The following is a 16,334-nucleotide window of genomic DNA, read 5'->3' as shown; positions in this document are numbered from 1 at the left end:
ATTTCTCTCTTTCAGTTTTCTGTGTATAGGTCTTCAGATTCCCCCCCACCACCACCACCTTTTACGTTTTTTTTCTTCACACAGGACAGCACAAACGTATGTCTAACACAAAAGAGATCCAAGTAAAAATAAAAAAAAATGTTATGTTTTGTTTTTTGTTTTTCCCGATAATCTAACTTTAGGTTCAAAAAGAGCTGTGACCTCTTTTTATATCACGAATGCTGACTGGACACATTTATGCATTGATAATATACTAAAAAAAAGGATTTGTTACCTATCAGAGCCACAAGCACAATCAGCACTAAAAAACAAAACAAAAATACAAAAAAAAAACAACCTCTACATAAACTCTTTCCGCTCAGGAGGTTATATGGAGGTAAAACAAGTCAGGAATCACAGAGAGAGAGAGAGGGGCGGGAGAGCGAGCTGTATTTACAGATTGTGCTTGGATACTAATATAGCCTGTCTGGTGGAGCTGTGGGAACTACAACCCAGGCTTTTCTCCACCTGTGCACAAGCACGTGCAGCTGCATGGCTCATTATCGTGTGCGCCCGTGCGGGCGGGCGCGCGAGCGTCTATAAATGAGCGTCTTCGTTCGTTTAGCAAATTGTGCGCCATAGTTTGCACCATAATTACACGAAACTGCGCTTGGTTTTGATGAAACAACAAGTAAGAAATAACTTTAAGCTAACGTAGCATAATTTTAATAATAGTAATAATAATATTAATAATAGCCATTAACTCTGTTATTGTTATTATTGCACTGGCTTACCCTTTAAGTAGGCCCGTGCTGCTAGAAATCTTGTTCATGCCTGTATTTGCAGCACTGCAGCTTCGGTTCAGGAATTTAGTGCTCTGTCGTTAACAAAAGCTTTGCTTTCGGTGTTTCCTCTCTGTGTTGTATCTTAAATATTAACACAATTAACGTTACCAATTTTAGCTTAAAGGGAAAAAAAACCACTTGCAGATACTCTGCTACAATGTTACTACAAACTACAAAAATAATGGTAAATGGTAAAACATCACTTATGATCTAAAATCAAATTTGCAGTTAGATTACTCGGATAAATTTGTCCAGCAGGAAGTGTGTGTGTGCAAAGAAGAAAGAAAATTAGGTAGAAAATGTTGATGTATTATTTCAGGTTTTCACAAATATTTATTTTATTTATGATCACCCTAATTAAGAGCCGCAGGTGTATGTTGACGCCCCCTAGCGGCATGGATGTCACGGCCTCAAGGTGTTGTCAGCCTGCAACATCGCTCCTGTTGCAAGATCTCACACCCGGGCTTCACACTGCAACACTGCAAGTGTAATTATAGATGCTCGCATCCTATAAGACAGACGCGCGAGGCTGGGTTAATGTTGCTTTGTGGAGTCTGAATCCCCGCTCGTAGCCATGTACACACGTCACACAAGAAATAAATTAGAGGTTTAAATAAACAGGTTCAACAAGTGCAAGTTTGAGTCTTTTTGGTATTTAAAATTTGATGCTTTTTCTGAATATTTCTGCATCCCCCAAAATTTCACTCACCTTTCTCTAACTGTACTCTTTAGCCATCACTTCATTGTAGAGCCTGCTATATTTAATGCCTTGTCATTTTATAATCGCATGATCGAATGGCAAGGGGAAAAAATGGCAGAAATGATCAGAAATCTATTACGGGCAGTGCAATGCAGACAATGTCTCACATTTTAATTTATATATTATTTTTATGTTTCAGTAGATAAATAATCAAAGACTGGTCTTTAAAATAATAACATCACAGTCACTGCTGTAGGTAATTTGAATGATATCAATAGTCTGAATAATAATGAATTTAGTAAGTAGAAATGTCACGGTGACATTGGAGAAGACTTTTGCATCATCAGCACCTTCTTCGGTGTCTGAAAGTGAATTGGAGCGGAGAGAGAGGCCTTTTTCTCTTTCCCATGGGGATCAGATAAATATAGCCCCTAAAACCCCTCGCGCTCACCCTCTTTCTCTCTCTCTCTCTCACACACACACATTTACACATTCACACTCTCGCTTTCATATGCACACACGCACACCACTTGCTGTTTGTGTAAAAGTGATTAGCCAGACACAACTGCGAAATTGTTACCTTTATAGGAGCCAAGCCACAGAATATCGCGCAAAAGCGTACAGCGTGTGATGTGATGGTGAACCTGTGGTCTAAACTGTAACCCCCTGTCAGGGAGCATTGTCAGGAAATTCCAGGGTAAATACTTTAATAAAGGGCTACACTGATTTGTGCTCAATATTCACCTCTTTATGCCACATCCCATCATCTGAAATATGATACAAATTAGATGTATGCCTTCCTGCAAAAAGCATAAATATAAGGTAGGCATACGCGCAAATTTTCAGGATTGAATTTACTCTATAGCAAGCTAATCTCAAAGCTTTTACAAGTTTTTTTTATTTTTATTTTAAAATTTACGATTACATATTATTCATACACCTTTGTCAGTATTTTTAGTTATTTTTATTTGCATACTATTGTTAAATTGTAACTTTAAATATGTTTTTAAACGCTACCACGTCAATCGCAACAGCAGTAAAAAAATATATTTTGTTAAATTCTAATCCTTAGGAAGTGTAAAGTAAACTGTAAAGTATAACTAATTTTTTTCTATTTCAATTTCTAAATAATGAAATACTTTGAATTATGCTGATAAAATGAAACATTGAAAGTAATGTTAAAAACATATATGTTATATATTATTATTATTAATAATAATATTTTATATATTCGATATTTTTAAGCCTGAAAACAGACAACAAAAAAAAGACAGCTTCGATTTTTTTGTGTAGCAATATTAATAATGTATGCTTTACACGAACTGTGAAGTTATTCAAATTAAATTTACGATTTATTTTTTTTACCGTGAAAAATGTTCCCTTGAAATAATGCGATTTTTTTCTCAAATCACGTGTCAAAAATGTTAAGAATGTTAATAATGAAAATTGATTTTTAATTCTTTCTTAGATTTATTTACAAATAAATTCAGTTTACAACACAATATAGCTACATAGAATTACATATATTTGTATTTTTTAAAAATTATTATTATAAACAGTCTCTTTTTTTCCAGAGGTTTTGTGTCTTGTATGAAAAAGAAGCCAAAGTAACTATGTCCAGTTGAGCTTCTGTTACAAAAGGAAAGGAGAAAAAAAACGTAAAATAATTACCACAGATCTCAAACAGGAACAAAGGGGAGAAAGGAACAGGTAAAAGTCAAACTGGCAAAATCATTTGTCTTTTTTTATACAAATATTTACAAATATTACCTGTACAGAAAAAAATCTTCTTTTTCGTTTTTTGTTCTCTGTTTTTCAACAGTCTTTACATGGCTTTACAGTCCAGTGCTGCCTATAAATTTGTGCTTTTCACACTTCCCAGTAATAATGTCTCTATATAAAAATAAGAGTTTGCTTTCTCTTCGGTTTGAAGTCATTGTGAAGGCCATTTGGACACTGCCGCCGCCGCCGCTGAGGGTAAAACGTGTCCAGAAATAATATTTGAAGGTACACTGAGGATGGGCGCGATAGCGGCTGAGGTCCGTGTCAGAGAGAGGGACTGCGCGCTCAGCAGGGCCGACTGGACGGTCACAGGAGGCCGCAGGAAAGCCTGAGCTGCGCCCGGCGAGGAAGAGGAGGCACTGGACACCCCGATTATATTTTCTATACTGAATGAAGGTCTGTTTGAAGGCTCTGATTTGATCATAGACGCCGTGCTGAGACTACTGAGTTGAAGCTGAAGGCTCGGGCTGAGCTGAGAGTTGAACGCTTTTCTGTTTAGCTCCGCCGAGGGCAGGAGAGGGACGCCCGGGGGCAGCATGGGACCTACAGGGGGGATGTACGGGTACTGCAAAGCAGCCGGATGGGAATACGCCGCCGGGTGGATACCGTAGTGTCTCCCGTAGGGCCCTCCAAGACTGTACGCCCCGAAACTTTGCATCATGAGAGCAGTCTGGTCCCTGAGCACATCTGGCTGAACTCTCTTGAACCTTTTCCTCCTCCTGAGGAAGCTGCCGTTGTCGAACATGTCCTCTGAAGCGGGGTCCATGGTCCAGTAGTTGCCCTTGCCGGGGTTACCAGGTTCCCGAGGGATTTTTATGAAGCAGTCGTTGAGAGACAAGTTGTGACGGATGGAGTTTTGCCACGCCGGGAACTTCTCACGGTAATAAGGGAAGCGGTTGCTGATGAATTCGCAGATCCCGCTGAGGGTGAGCTTTTTCTGCGGGCTTTGCAGGATAGCCATGGTGATAAGTGCGATGTAGGAGTAAGGCGGCTTTACCAGGCTACTCTTGGGCTTCTGGATCGCACCTGGCGCTGCGCTCTGGTCGTGACCCTCTCCTTTTCCGGTGCCCGATTCTGCCTCCCCGGCGCTCTCGCAGCACGGACTCCCTACCCCGGACGTCATCTCCTCTTTCTCCACCTCGATCTCGTCTTCCACCTCCTCGTCTCCCGTTTCCCCCCGGAGGTCGTGCAAGATGCCGTCTCCTGGGCTGTCGCAGTCGCTGTCCACCCTCTCCATGCCCTCCTCATCTCCCTCGCCCACTACGTCAATATCCACGTCCTCGGCTGTGAGCACAGTTTGGCCGGACATGTCGCTGGCTCGTTCGCTGCCTCCAGACAGGGTCATCTCACTTCTTACTGACACCGTTTTATTTTTTTTATTATTAAAAAAGTCTCACTGCAGCCGAAAAAGACAGAGCAGCCGCGCGATCAGTGCGCTCGCGCTGCTGGTTGTCAACAGATCGGATGCTTTCCCCTCCCCAAAAATCTAAATGTGATCGAACCGGACGCCTGCCAGTCCAGCCGACAAGGAACTTCAAACTTCTACAAATATTTCTCCACTCGGTCAGTGAGCAGGCCCGGGGAGCAGCACGTCTCGCCTAGAAGTTGTTTTGCAGACAGCGCGACTTTTGCGCTCCGACGTCCCTTCTCGGTGCTTAGATTTCCTGGACGAGCGATATTTGGAGAACCGAGCCGAGATGACACATGCTGCTCTGAAAAAGGCCGGGGCTTTTAACAAGACTGTCTGATAGATTACTTTCCCTCCCCACTATAAGATATACTATCAGCGCTGGACACGTGGTTTGGTGACGACAGACGCCCCCCTGTCCTCTCTCCACTCTCCTCCCTCCACCCACCTCTCCTCTCCTCTCTGTTAAACCATGCAAACTGGAGTTGTTTCATGGATTTGTCAACAATGGGACATCAGCAGTGCTGCTTTCCGCTTATTTTTGTGTTCGTCCGTCATAGACCATTTAACGGTGGCAGAGGGAGGAGGAAGAGGAGGAGGGGGAGAAAATTGGCTCGCGTGATTGAAAGATCTGACGCGCAATAATGTGACCGCGTTAAAAAACAAACCAAAGCTTTAACTTTGCTAACGCGAACTCTGCTGACAGCTGCAGAATGAAAACGACAACAGCTAAGTTAACGGAATCTTCCTTCAAGTTCATGAATGTATTGACTTCTATATATATATATATATATATTTATAGAAACTGTTTAATTGTGCATGCGTAGTTTATTTTTAATCCCCACACTTTATTTTAGCGTAGAGTCCGTGCATGTAACTCTCCTTGAAAGGATACGTTAGACATGTTTTTTTTTATTGATATTTTTGCTTGCTCTGTTCATTCGGTGCTGGAATTGCATGCCTCGGTGCTCCCAGCTTTAAAGCCCGGTCGCGTAAATCCAAGCAGCGAATGCAAAGCATGAATTCCAGTCTATTTATTCCCGCAGGATTTAGCCGAGGTGGGAAGAATATTGAAGAAGCGGCAGCAGCGACGATGAATGGGACGAATGCAGAATTTCCTTCAGAGTTTGGAAGAGGTGCTAACGACCCCCCCCCCCCCCTTTCCCCCGTGTCCGTGTCACCCGAGTTTTTGCATTTGAAAAAAAAGTAGGAAATGCGGGCAGCGGGTGAGTGCAAAGAGAACGTTTATTCACAAAAGCGTGAAGGTGAGCGGTGCAGGCTGAGCTCTGACAGAGGGGGCACGTCAGGTCCTTTACACAAGGCTTCCTGCGTCGCGTGCGAAAATCTGGGAGGACTGATAGGAAAGCACGAGCTGCTGTATTTAGGCCGTTTGTCAAAGCGGCTTATCTTAACGTTTGTGTGTTAAAATAAAAACAGCAATTTAGACATTTTCGAGCTTGACATAGGCGCCTTGAACGTACACACGGTTTCTGGAACCTCTCAGGAGGAAATACCTAAAAATCAGCACGAGCCAGTTACTTAATGTCAGGGCTTTATTCAAATAAAATTAACGATACAACACTGAATTATTATTATTGTTATTATTATTATTGTACTTAATTTGTATAATTTGGGGGTAAATTTGATCCCTTAAGTGCCTTCACAGCGCCTCTTCACCGGCACCTGAGCTGGCGAAGCTAAAAGTGGGATTAAATTAAAACACTATCATTAATAATGCGTGTGTGTTCGGGTCAAAAGGACGGAATCGTGGATTCCGATCGGACTGGCTCCGCGTTAATCTCTCGATGACCCGTGCGATCTGGATGTCCGTCAATACCGGGGCTACTTAGAAGATGAATCCAGAGGCTTGGGGTCAACTTTCATCCTGTTCCTCCGCGCGGCGAGAGTGTATTTAAGGAATCGCTTATTTGCTTTGTGGATTTGTCAGATTAAAACATAAAAAAAAAAAAAGATATATAGTTGAGTTTTAATTGACAGATTTTTTTCAATATATATTTTTTCTTTTTAAAAGGAAAACTTTTTCCATCACAGTTCGTTCTTTTCTTTCTTTCATTACATTCGGGCGTTTAACAGCAGAATAACTCATGTTGGGCCCAATCAAGAATCCTCCTTTTCTTTGTCTTCTTACAGAAGAAATCTTTTACAGGAGCAAAATAAGAGACACGTGGGTATAGCAGATGTTCGATTTTATTTATTTATTTATTTATTTTTACAGTTTTCTTATATTTTTGTTTTACTTTAAAGAATCAGATGATCGCAGAACAGCTGTCCTAACCCCCCTCTTTTAGGAAAGGCAGGTGCAGCAAGCCTTCATTAAAAACAAAAAATAAAAAATCCCGGAGTTGCAGTGTTGTGTGAAAGGCGGCGTAACTGCTGATATAACCTGACTGCAAAAGCACCGAGAGGGGGTTTCAAACCCGTCCTTCCTGTGATCTTTTGAAGCCTCATAAATCCGCTTTTATACCTCCGCAGTTTGTTAATGAAAAGTACGTTTTAAGCACGCATGCACGGCTTAGCGCGACAAAACCTTTTAGTGTAATAAGCCATCTCGTTCCTGCATGAAACCAACGAGTGCAAGCGGGAGTGTCGGGGTGGCTGGGTGGAGGTGGGAAGAGGAGATGGCGGTGGAGCAGCAGAAGCAGAAGCGGCGGCGGTTGAGGCAGCACAGGTGATGGAGAGGAAAGAGCCAGCACATGTGATGAGTGCACGCCGTACCAGCAAGGTCACCGAACAAATAATTGTCATCATAATAAGGCATTATGCTCCCGCGATTCCTGCTTTCTGCCCCGTCCTCGTGCGTCTGTCCCTGGGTTCAGAGGTCACCTGCAGAAGCTGGGAGGTTGGAGGAGTGCGTTGCTCAGAGAGACTCTGGCGAGGCTAACGCCTCAGACTGCTACAGAGCTGAGTTTGTCTGAATGAATAAAGGTGACAGGAGACGCTTATTATCAAAATTTGGTGGCGAGGGAAAAGAAAAGGTGAAGATATGTGACTTATAATTTATTTTTATTTAGTCTACCAGATTGGACAGCATGCTTATTTTGTGATACTACTACTACTACTACTACTACTACTAATAATAATAATAATAATGATAATAATGATGATGATGATAATAATAATAATAATAATAATAATAATAATAATAATAATAATAATAATAATAATAATAATAATGAAGGGGTGAATAATTTTAAAATAGTTGTAATTTTCTTATATACAAAGTATTTGTAAGTTGTATAAATATATACAAATCATATGTTTCTATAAATGTATTAATATAAATATTTTAAAGTATGGCTGTATTACATTTTTAATTGTCGATAATTTCCTGACACAGGCGTCAGGGCTTTTTAGAGTAGAAAACTACTGGAGGTTTTTTGGAAGTGCTGTCCTAATAACATCCCAATTGGCACACAAAAACATTCGGAGTACAAACAGCTTTGTAACAGCTTTTCCTGTAAAACTCTCAAAAGTAACTTTGGCGTAAAACCTCGCGTGCGCACTGGTGAAACCAGGATCTTTATTTTCCTGCAAAATATGCTTAAGACATCTGTAAAATGTTATTTTATATAATTATTCATTTGCATGTCTTGAGGGAGTCTTTGGAAGAATAAAACGTTGTGCATGATGCAAACATGACAATATTAATGCTCAAAAATGCAACTTTACATTGAAGCGGGCTAAATAATTCACATTCTTGCACGGATTTTCCGCAAAACCAGATCTTTAAAGGCAGCTCACTGATCAGGTGACAGAGTGCATCTCTAGGGGCAGCATGCAACTCCCAATGTGACGATAAACTGATACATTCTTATTGCGACCATTATGTTAATTATTTCACAGCAGTCAGTCAGATCTTTGGATTGTCACATTAAATAAAAAACGAAATAGCTCAATATTAGAATATCACAACAAAACTTTACACATTCTTCTTCCCCAGAACTGGATTTTTTTCACATTTTACTCGTAAAATCCAGAAGGCAGGTATGACAGCTTTTCACCTCCCCTCCTCTTTTTTGTGTTCGTTTCTTCCTCTTCTCTTTTGGAAATCACCATTTTCAGCCCTTCTCAGAATCCACTCTATCAACCTGCGAGTTTCTGTCAAACAATATGATGGAGCTCATTTTTTAACCCTCCCTCCTGCTGGATCGGCCGCAGCCAAATCTCTCACATGTCACGTCAAAAGCAAGAAAAAAGGACCTAGAATGGAAGCCAAAGATCCGAGCGTGTATGCTGTCTCTCTCTCACTGTGTGTGTGTGTGTTTGTGTTTTGTTGGACGTCCCATCTGTTTGACGCGTCTGTATAAAGACACATTTCAACAGGTCAGGCTGCGCAGTTGCAGCAGGTGATCCATGAAACGTCGTGCCTTTACTCACTTTACCATTTACAGCTCATTCACGGGCCGTTTTTGGATGCTAATGCGGTTTTATATTTTTAATGGGGATCGATTGAGCGATAATATCACGTTTAAGGGGACACACCCCACGCCTTTCTATTGATTTCCCAGTCTCAAGTTTAGGTCTCCTACTTACAGCCACTGTTTTCCATCTTCCCTTTAATAGTTTCCCCCCAGATCAGCATGCTTGTGTTTCAGGTAGGAAAAGAAAAAAAAATCAACTAATTTCTTTCATTATTTGAAAAAAAATTGGGGGGATTGCACTCTTAGTGGACACTGGCGATATCTGGGTCAAGCGGCGAGCAGAAATAAACTCATGCACAGCTTAAACAGCTGTCTGTCACTAGAATAAGTCGAAGACCTTTTTTTCTAGCCTGATGATTTTCGTGTTGTGACATAAAAGATAATTTGAAATAAATCAAGCAAACATGAGAAACAACAATAAAATAAGAGAACGTAATATATGAAAATTCGGGAAAAAAATCAAAAGATTTTATTCCCGTAAGAGATGTATCTGGTTACAAAGAAGGACACGTTACTTTATTGTCGCTTTGAATTAATATTGACTGATCATTTTCACGTCCTTTAATGTACACAAACCACATTTTTTCATTTGTTTTTACATAAATTTGTATTACAATCTAATATCAAATATTTTAACTCGTAAACACGCCGGCCTTCGCCCCTGTCCCACCCCTACGGCTGCCCGTGAGTGAGAAGCCCCCAGGAGAAGGCTGGTTGCGTGGAAACTCGCAGGTGCTGGTGGGAAAGTGACACCTTCAGTTAAATGCAGCCGGATTACCATGCCATTGTGTGCTTGTTAAATACGCGCGGTGTCACCCTATTTGTAGGTTCATTGTCATTCAGATTAAGGACTGAATCGGAATATCACTGTGTTGCGATTCAAGCCGTAAACAGTGCAAATTGGCCCAATTGCGGGCATTTAGCGCGGTGCCAAAACACGCGCACCTCGTCTTTGAACTGAATCACTGAAAGAACAGTAAACGATGTGCTAATAGTCACAGCCAAAGATGTCAAATGATAAAGAAAGCATCTCAGAAATACCTATAATAGCGCTCACAGGTTCATCTCCACGTTTTTAACCAGTGTGTAAGTTTCAGAATAAAAAGTGAGGAAATCAGTGCATTTAATAAACGTTTCACTGGATTTTGATTGTATTGGCCCTTTGTTTTCAGGAGTACACTTGATTTGAGGTTATTTGCCATTGCAAAAATTCTTGAAATGCAGAACAATAAAAAAAACCCCTTATCTCACATTTCTTTGATTTCACAATGAAAATCTTCACGCGCCAGTATTAATGTTTGCATCCAAAGCACCTTTTCCCCATAAGCATGGAAGAGAACTCTCATTCAGCTCGACCCCTGAACTCAATATCCTCCTGCTTATTGATGCATATATATAAATAAATGTAACATCACAGTAAATTACCTCCTACATCCCGCCTGCCCTACACGTAATAATACACCTTCACATAATCTGTCAAGTTCTTCACAGAGACACTTTACCTCTTCACGAACCCAATTATTGTGGGAGAAAAAAAATGAGATAATGAGACAAAAGCTTTCGGTCGGAGAGGAATGGTGTTTTCATTGTATGATTGACCGAAATGTGTGTTTGTGTTTAAAACGTATGACTTACAAAGAAGCTTAAAATGATGTATAAATGATGTATAAAAAGGTCTAAGATCACATTAGTATCACTTGTCTATAACGTGCTTGTTCTCTTGCAGGCCTAATATTATTCCTTTAATCTCCAAACATAATATTTTACATTTAATGTATGGCTTCCCCTATTTGCGTTATTTAAAAAAATGTCCTTGCCTGTTATTCCTGCGGGGAAGTGCATATCACACATCCTAATCAAAGTCCTGGTTCTGTCCGTTGAAATTAAGGACTGCACCTTTAAATTGTCAATTACTCTGAGGTTAAGTGGACTGAATAGACCCAGTGATTCAAATCAGGTGTTCCACCTGATCGCACATTGCTATCTGACTTCATTTCATTTTTACCCCAGATGGCGAAGTGCATTTCACACACAAAGAAAACATAAACTTACTTCGTTTCAGCAAACCTATTTTTACTCCCCTTCCAGTATCCATTTAAATACATTTAAACTGGTCATGAACACCTAAAGAGTGCCTGAGTAGATGTTGCAGCCTTTAAGCTATGCTTCAGTTCTCTTTCACACTAAATGCAGCAACAGAACTACAGCAGTAAAAATACACAAAACCTTTATATAAAACACAAGATAAAGCCATCTAAAATTATTGCAACAGTGTTGCATTACAATATTTGCTTTTAGGTAGAACGTCTGCAGATAATAAAGCAAACAGCATAGCGGGGTTAACAACAAGGTTATCTCCCTTGCATCCATGCAGGGAGTCCAAAGTAAGCATCAATATTTTACAATCCCTCCAGAATCCTCTTCAAAGATGTAATCAATGCCTCCTATTCATTATCCATGTGTATGTCTTCTAGGTATGGCCTTTGTCATTAAGCAATAATTCTCTTCGCCACAGTCCCACATTACTCTGCAGCTCCATACTTTTACAAATGCCTCGGGGCTATAAATACTAATGAAATCTCTTTGCTTAATTTGATTTTGCTGGTACACTTGCAGTTATGGCTGAACTTTCCCACGAGAGAGGCTGATTGAACACTTTCAAGTCCTTATGGAAGCAGGAAAACATTCCAAAGAGCTGGGGAGATCATTTCCATAATTACCCCGATTGGCAGCCTAATGACCTTCTGTGACAATAAAAAGATCTCTTGTTAATTCCATTTCTGTCGCTGACATTCAAGAGATTCCTATCTTACATGTTTGAGGGTTCACAAGATAACAAGTGTACTTTTTTTTCTCCCTGTCGTTTTTCAGCGAGCAAAAGAGCAGCCCCATTCAGTTTGGCTCCCCCCAACACACTGCAGCGATGTGCCTCCGCCTAGCTCTGAAAGGGATCTGCTTGTGCCTGCATGGCTCGTCCACCCTGCCCAAAAGTTGGATAATTTATGGGCCTGAGGGAGATTATAAAGATGGATCTTTGAGGCAATCAATTCTCATGTTGCGTTTTGAATGGTGGGATAGAAATGAAGTGCAGAATAATTAAAAAGATCACAAGTCCCCCTTCGCATGTAATAATGAGTAGCTCCAGAGGCAGTGGGCTCTGCCACAGTGCCGGAGGAAGCGCCTTTGATTTGACTAAGAGGACACCCGGCCTGGTCCAACACTCTGCTGCACAAAAGGGGGGATTTCACCCACCGCCACACACTGAGCCAGCCTTGAGGACTGTGTGCTTGTCCACCAGCGAGATCATAAGCAGATACTGTTGTCACAGGAAGTGGCGGGGGGGGATTGTTGCTTGGATGTCAGAGTTGGCATGAAAAGTGATGGAGGCGGCTGTTTGGAATATGTTTCACAATGCTCAGTGTTATGGGATTTTAAAATAAAATCCATGCGCCCTTTGCATATGAATTCGTGTCAAAATGTACCATCAGCCCTCTGCATGCACAACTGTGAGTTGTTGTGTCCTGATGTAGTCAAATACAGCCTTTTTTATACTTCTGAATGCATTAGGCCAAATGTGAGACTTGTGTTTGTTGGTTGGCTTTTGGAAAATAACAAATTTCTGAGGAAATGTCTCGGTCCAGTCAGGCTTTGTTGCATGAGTACACTCAAAGATTGATAGAGGCTCAATTTTTACACGCACACACCACAGCTTCTCAATATGATCACAAAATAAGGCAAAAAGGACACTGTTATGAGCTTGGGAGGGTATCTTAGAAACAGATGTCTGCGTGTGTGGCTGCTTTTCTCTGCTGGATAGGGGGAAATGTAATGACACCTGGCAGCAGGCTCACACTGAATATCATTTTTCTGGTCACTTGGTCAACTCAATGTTGGCGAATTGCACACACTTTGAGAGTAGAACATAGCTGCAGGCAGCAGTTAGAGTAGATTTTCCTTGTAAAAAGGTGTTAACATGTGTTAAGTGATAACCTTGCATAGTTCTTTTATGTAGTCGAGATCAAGTGTACGTGCAGGACTCGTGATTCATCCTCCTGATGGTTCTGAAAAATGCATTTTTGGTGTGGAGTTTTCTAATGCACTGAACAAATAGAATACCAGTGTGGCAAATCTCAACGAATGAGCTAGGGCATGATGATAAATGTGCAATGTTAATATCTGGAAGCATTGGGGATGATTGAGTGTTGCTGGGCAGCTACAGTTGTTTACTTAAAAAGATCAATGGACACAGTTTTGTTCTTGAGCCAATATAAAAAGTGACAGAATGTAACAGAAAATGTGAAAAATTCCGACAACGTTCAGGAGATGTGCATGGGTCAAAACTGCTTTTTTTTTTACATTTCTTTTTGACACATTGAGAGTCCAGATTCAAGATTTTAAACCTTTTGATCAGTACTTGTGTAGTATTGGTGGTATTACCATAATGATAAATGATGTACGTAGCTTCAAAATCATGTGTTTGAGCAATTTGTGCATGTAACAGGGCGGCCCTTAGCGGCTGGAAACACAGTGAGATGGACCAAGGCAATTGTAGTGGAACAAAGTAATTATTTGCTATACAGCTCACCTTACAACAATTAATTTGTCGAGCTTCTTCACAGCACAAAAATCCATCCTCTAATGACAACTGGCAGCCTTAAATATGTTCAGCTGTCACAGACTTAACCATTATTCCACTCTCAGGTAAATTCTTAAATCCCAACCTTCCACCACAGTATACAATATATCAATAAGAATAAATAAATACATAAATACATTTTCACATTTACATATTAATAAATATTTCACACTTTAATGTTACACCAAACCCAATATTATAAAAACCCAGAAACCCAAGCACAAAAAGATTCACCACACTCTCTTTACCAATGGTCTCTCCCGGAACCTTTAAATGGTGTCTGGACCCCCAGTGAAACATTTGCCCAAACACCTTGAAGAGGACACAGGCAAGAAAGCTGAGTAATCATTATCTTACACTTATTTGCACCACTTTCATCCCTAGATTTCACACACACATTTGCATTAGTTTTCCTTACTGGTAAACCTTAATCACAATCTCAATCACCATTCTTCTCTCCTGACAGACAACCACCACATTCCTTGATGAGGAGCAGCTGTGCAGGATCTGAAATAAGGCTACCAACTGATTTTAAAATTCCCAATAAATGGTCAATAAATATTTAAACTTGTGTGCAAATCCATGCTTAAAGTGCAATGCTAAATAAAGTGCTTGATAAGGTGCTTTTAACAAAGTGAAAGGTGTGCTCTAAAGTGCTATACAGATAATATAAATAAATGCAGTAAGGGAGTCCTCTTCCTTACAGTGAATAATGCTGAGATTTGATGTTTTTGTGTCATGTGAAACCAAAATCTGTGCGCTTTTGAAATTGAAAGGATGATTTAAAAAACAGTGAAGAAGGACCTAAGATTCAGCACATTATATGATTCTCTTTGAGAGGCAGCTTTTGCTCTAAATATGACTTTACATAGTCCTTTTATTCAGTTGGGACCATATGCAATGGCAGCCTCTGAAGAAAACAACTTTATGCCTGTTACTCTGTGCACATACCATCGTCCTGTTGAGGGCACAGTTTCATGCCATCTGTTGGCTAGAACAGGTAATAAGAGCAGTTGTGAGTTTATGCACAGGATGTGTGCCTTGGTGTAAACTGTATTCTACCCACTAACTTAACGGATGTGATAAGCTGTGTAACAAGCCCTTAGAGCTCACCCTTAAGTTGCTTCAAAAAGAGAAAAAAACAGCCGAGTGAAGCTTTTGTACCTCTTAATCTGCTTGTTAATAATCCAGGCATTCATTTTTATGTTTTTCCTCTAATTCTAAACAAAATCATCTGGTTTCTCACTATTCTTTATTCCCCCTCAAGCCGTTTCTGGTTCAGGAACTTTTGGAAAATCAGATCAACCAGTTCATTTAAACATGTTACAGAATCATCAAAGATCTGCAGTTAATAGTGATTTGGCTGGCTTCTTCCTGGCCTGCAATGTTACAACTCAAGAACCAAAGGAGAAGCTAAATGGCTAATGGGGCCATGTGACTGGACTTGAGAAAGCAACTCAGAACAGAAAATCCAATTATCATGTTAGGATTCTGCATGAAAACAGTCTATACTAGAAATTAGAGGTATTCCAGTCAGATGACTCCTGTTAGTGTGGCTAATGTCATTTGAAAGCGCCTTACACCTTCTTTGAATGTTATTAAATGTTTACAAATGAGTATAATGTGCTAAAATGCGATCAGAAAATGGTCTGGTTATTCAGTGTAGGCATTCAGTTTGAGCAGTCACTTCCTAAGATGGTTTAGTGATGCATTATGGGTAACAAACATTGAGTTAAAGCCCCACAGAAACACGAGAAATATAAATGAAATATTAAACAGATTTTTAGGGATCCAGCAGTGTCCTTTTATGTTTATTGGAGAGCAAGCATGTCAGTTAGGACTGGGGACCGAGAGAAATGAGCAGTCCCCAGCTGGACTTGAAACTTAACCACCAGGACTAAATGATTCTGCAGCGTGCATACTGAAACATTGCTAAAACAGTGTTTTGCAAAGTTACTTGAAATTATGGGCTCCAAAGAGGATGCTTTGTGCTTAAAAAAATTGCTTCTCCATCCCAGATGTTTGATTAGATGGAAGATCATGAAACATCTCTTTGTTTTATTTCACCCAGATGGAATCTCTGCAGCAGACTTCATTGTGCTGCTACAGCAGAAATGACAAATGACCTTCATTTCTCTATTCAGCTGTAAAAGATAATATCATGGACATTAAATAATAATGATGATATATGTAAAATCCCAAACACATGTGTTCCGATGAGAATCACCTTGCTGAGAAAGTGACCCGAGTCACTCAGAGCTCGAGCGTATGTACATTCTACCAGTCACACTTTAGTTTGCACTTCTTTTGTTCCCTAGATATTAACAGTTTGTGGCACTTATGTAATGATTACCCATTTTATTTCCCCTACAGGGACTTGTCGTCTTGGGTCAGGTTTTGCTGCATCCTGCAAGGGGCTTTCAAACTTTCTCACAAAGGCCCCATTCTCCTCTGTGTTGCTCTTCTTCATCACCCAGCTCCAGGGCATGGCAGAGCTGCTCAAACCCCTGTATTGTCTGGGCAAAACCACATATTAAATTTG

At 40.4% G+C, this 16,334-nt stretch overlaps 1 protein-coding gene and 1 long non-coding RNA gene across 2 annotated transcripts; one reads left to right on the top strand and one right to left on the bottom strand.

The window, feature by feature from the left end:
- Positions 1-2,980: 2,980 nt before the first annotated feature.
- Positions 2,981-5,045, bottom strand: foxd3 (forkhead box D3). The gene has a single exon (XM_085436453.1). It carries the CDS (start codon positions 4,649-4,651, stop codon positions 3,458-3,460), a length of 1,194 nt encoding a protein of 397 aa, XP_085292579.1. The 5' UTR covers positions 4,652-5,045; the 3' UTR covers positions 2,981-3,457.
- A 174-nt stretch (positions 5,046-5,219) lies between these two features.
- On the top strand, positions 5,220-14,387 carry LOC146688890 (uncharacterized). Its single transcript, XR_014916036.1, has 3 exons — positions 5,220-5,478; positions 5,761-5,850; positions 12,028-14,387. It is a non-coding gene; the product is annotated as an uncharacterized LOC146688890 (long non-coding RNA).
- The last annotated feature ends 1,947 nt before the right edge of the window (positions 14,388-16,334 follow it).

This window comes from Copadichromis virginalis, linkage group LG17 (genome assembly GCF_057382275.1).
Source record: "Copadichromis virginalis isolate Kocher_CV1m ecotype Utaka linkage group LG17, C_Virginalis_male_GT1.1, whole genome shotgun sequence".
Lineage (NCBI taxonomy): Eukaryota > Metazoa > Chordata > Actinopteri > Cichliformes > Cichlidae > Copadichromis > Copadichromis virginalis.
Note: the sequence above shows the minus strand (reverse complement) of the source record. Positions and strands in the feature narration are given on the sequence as shown.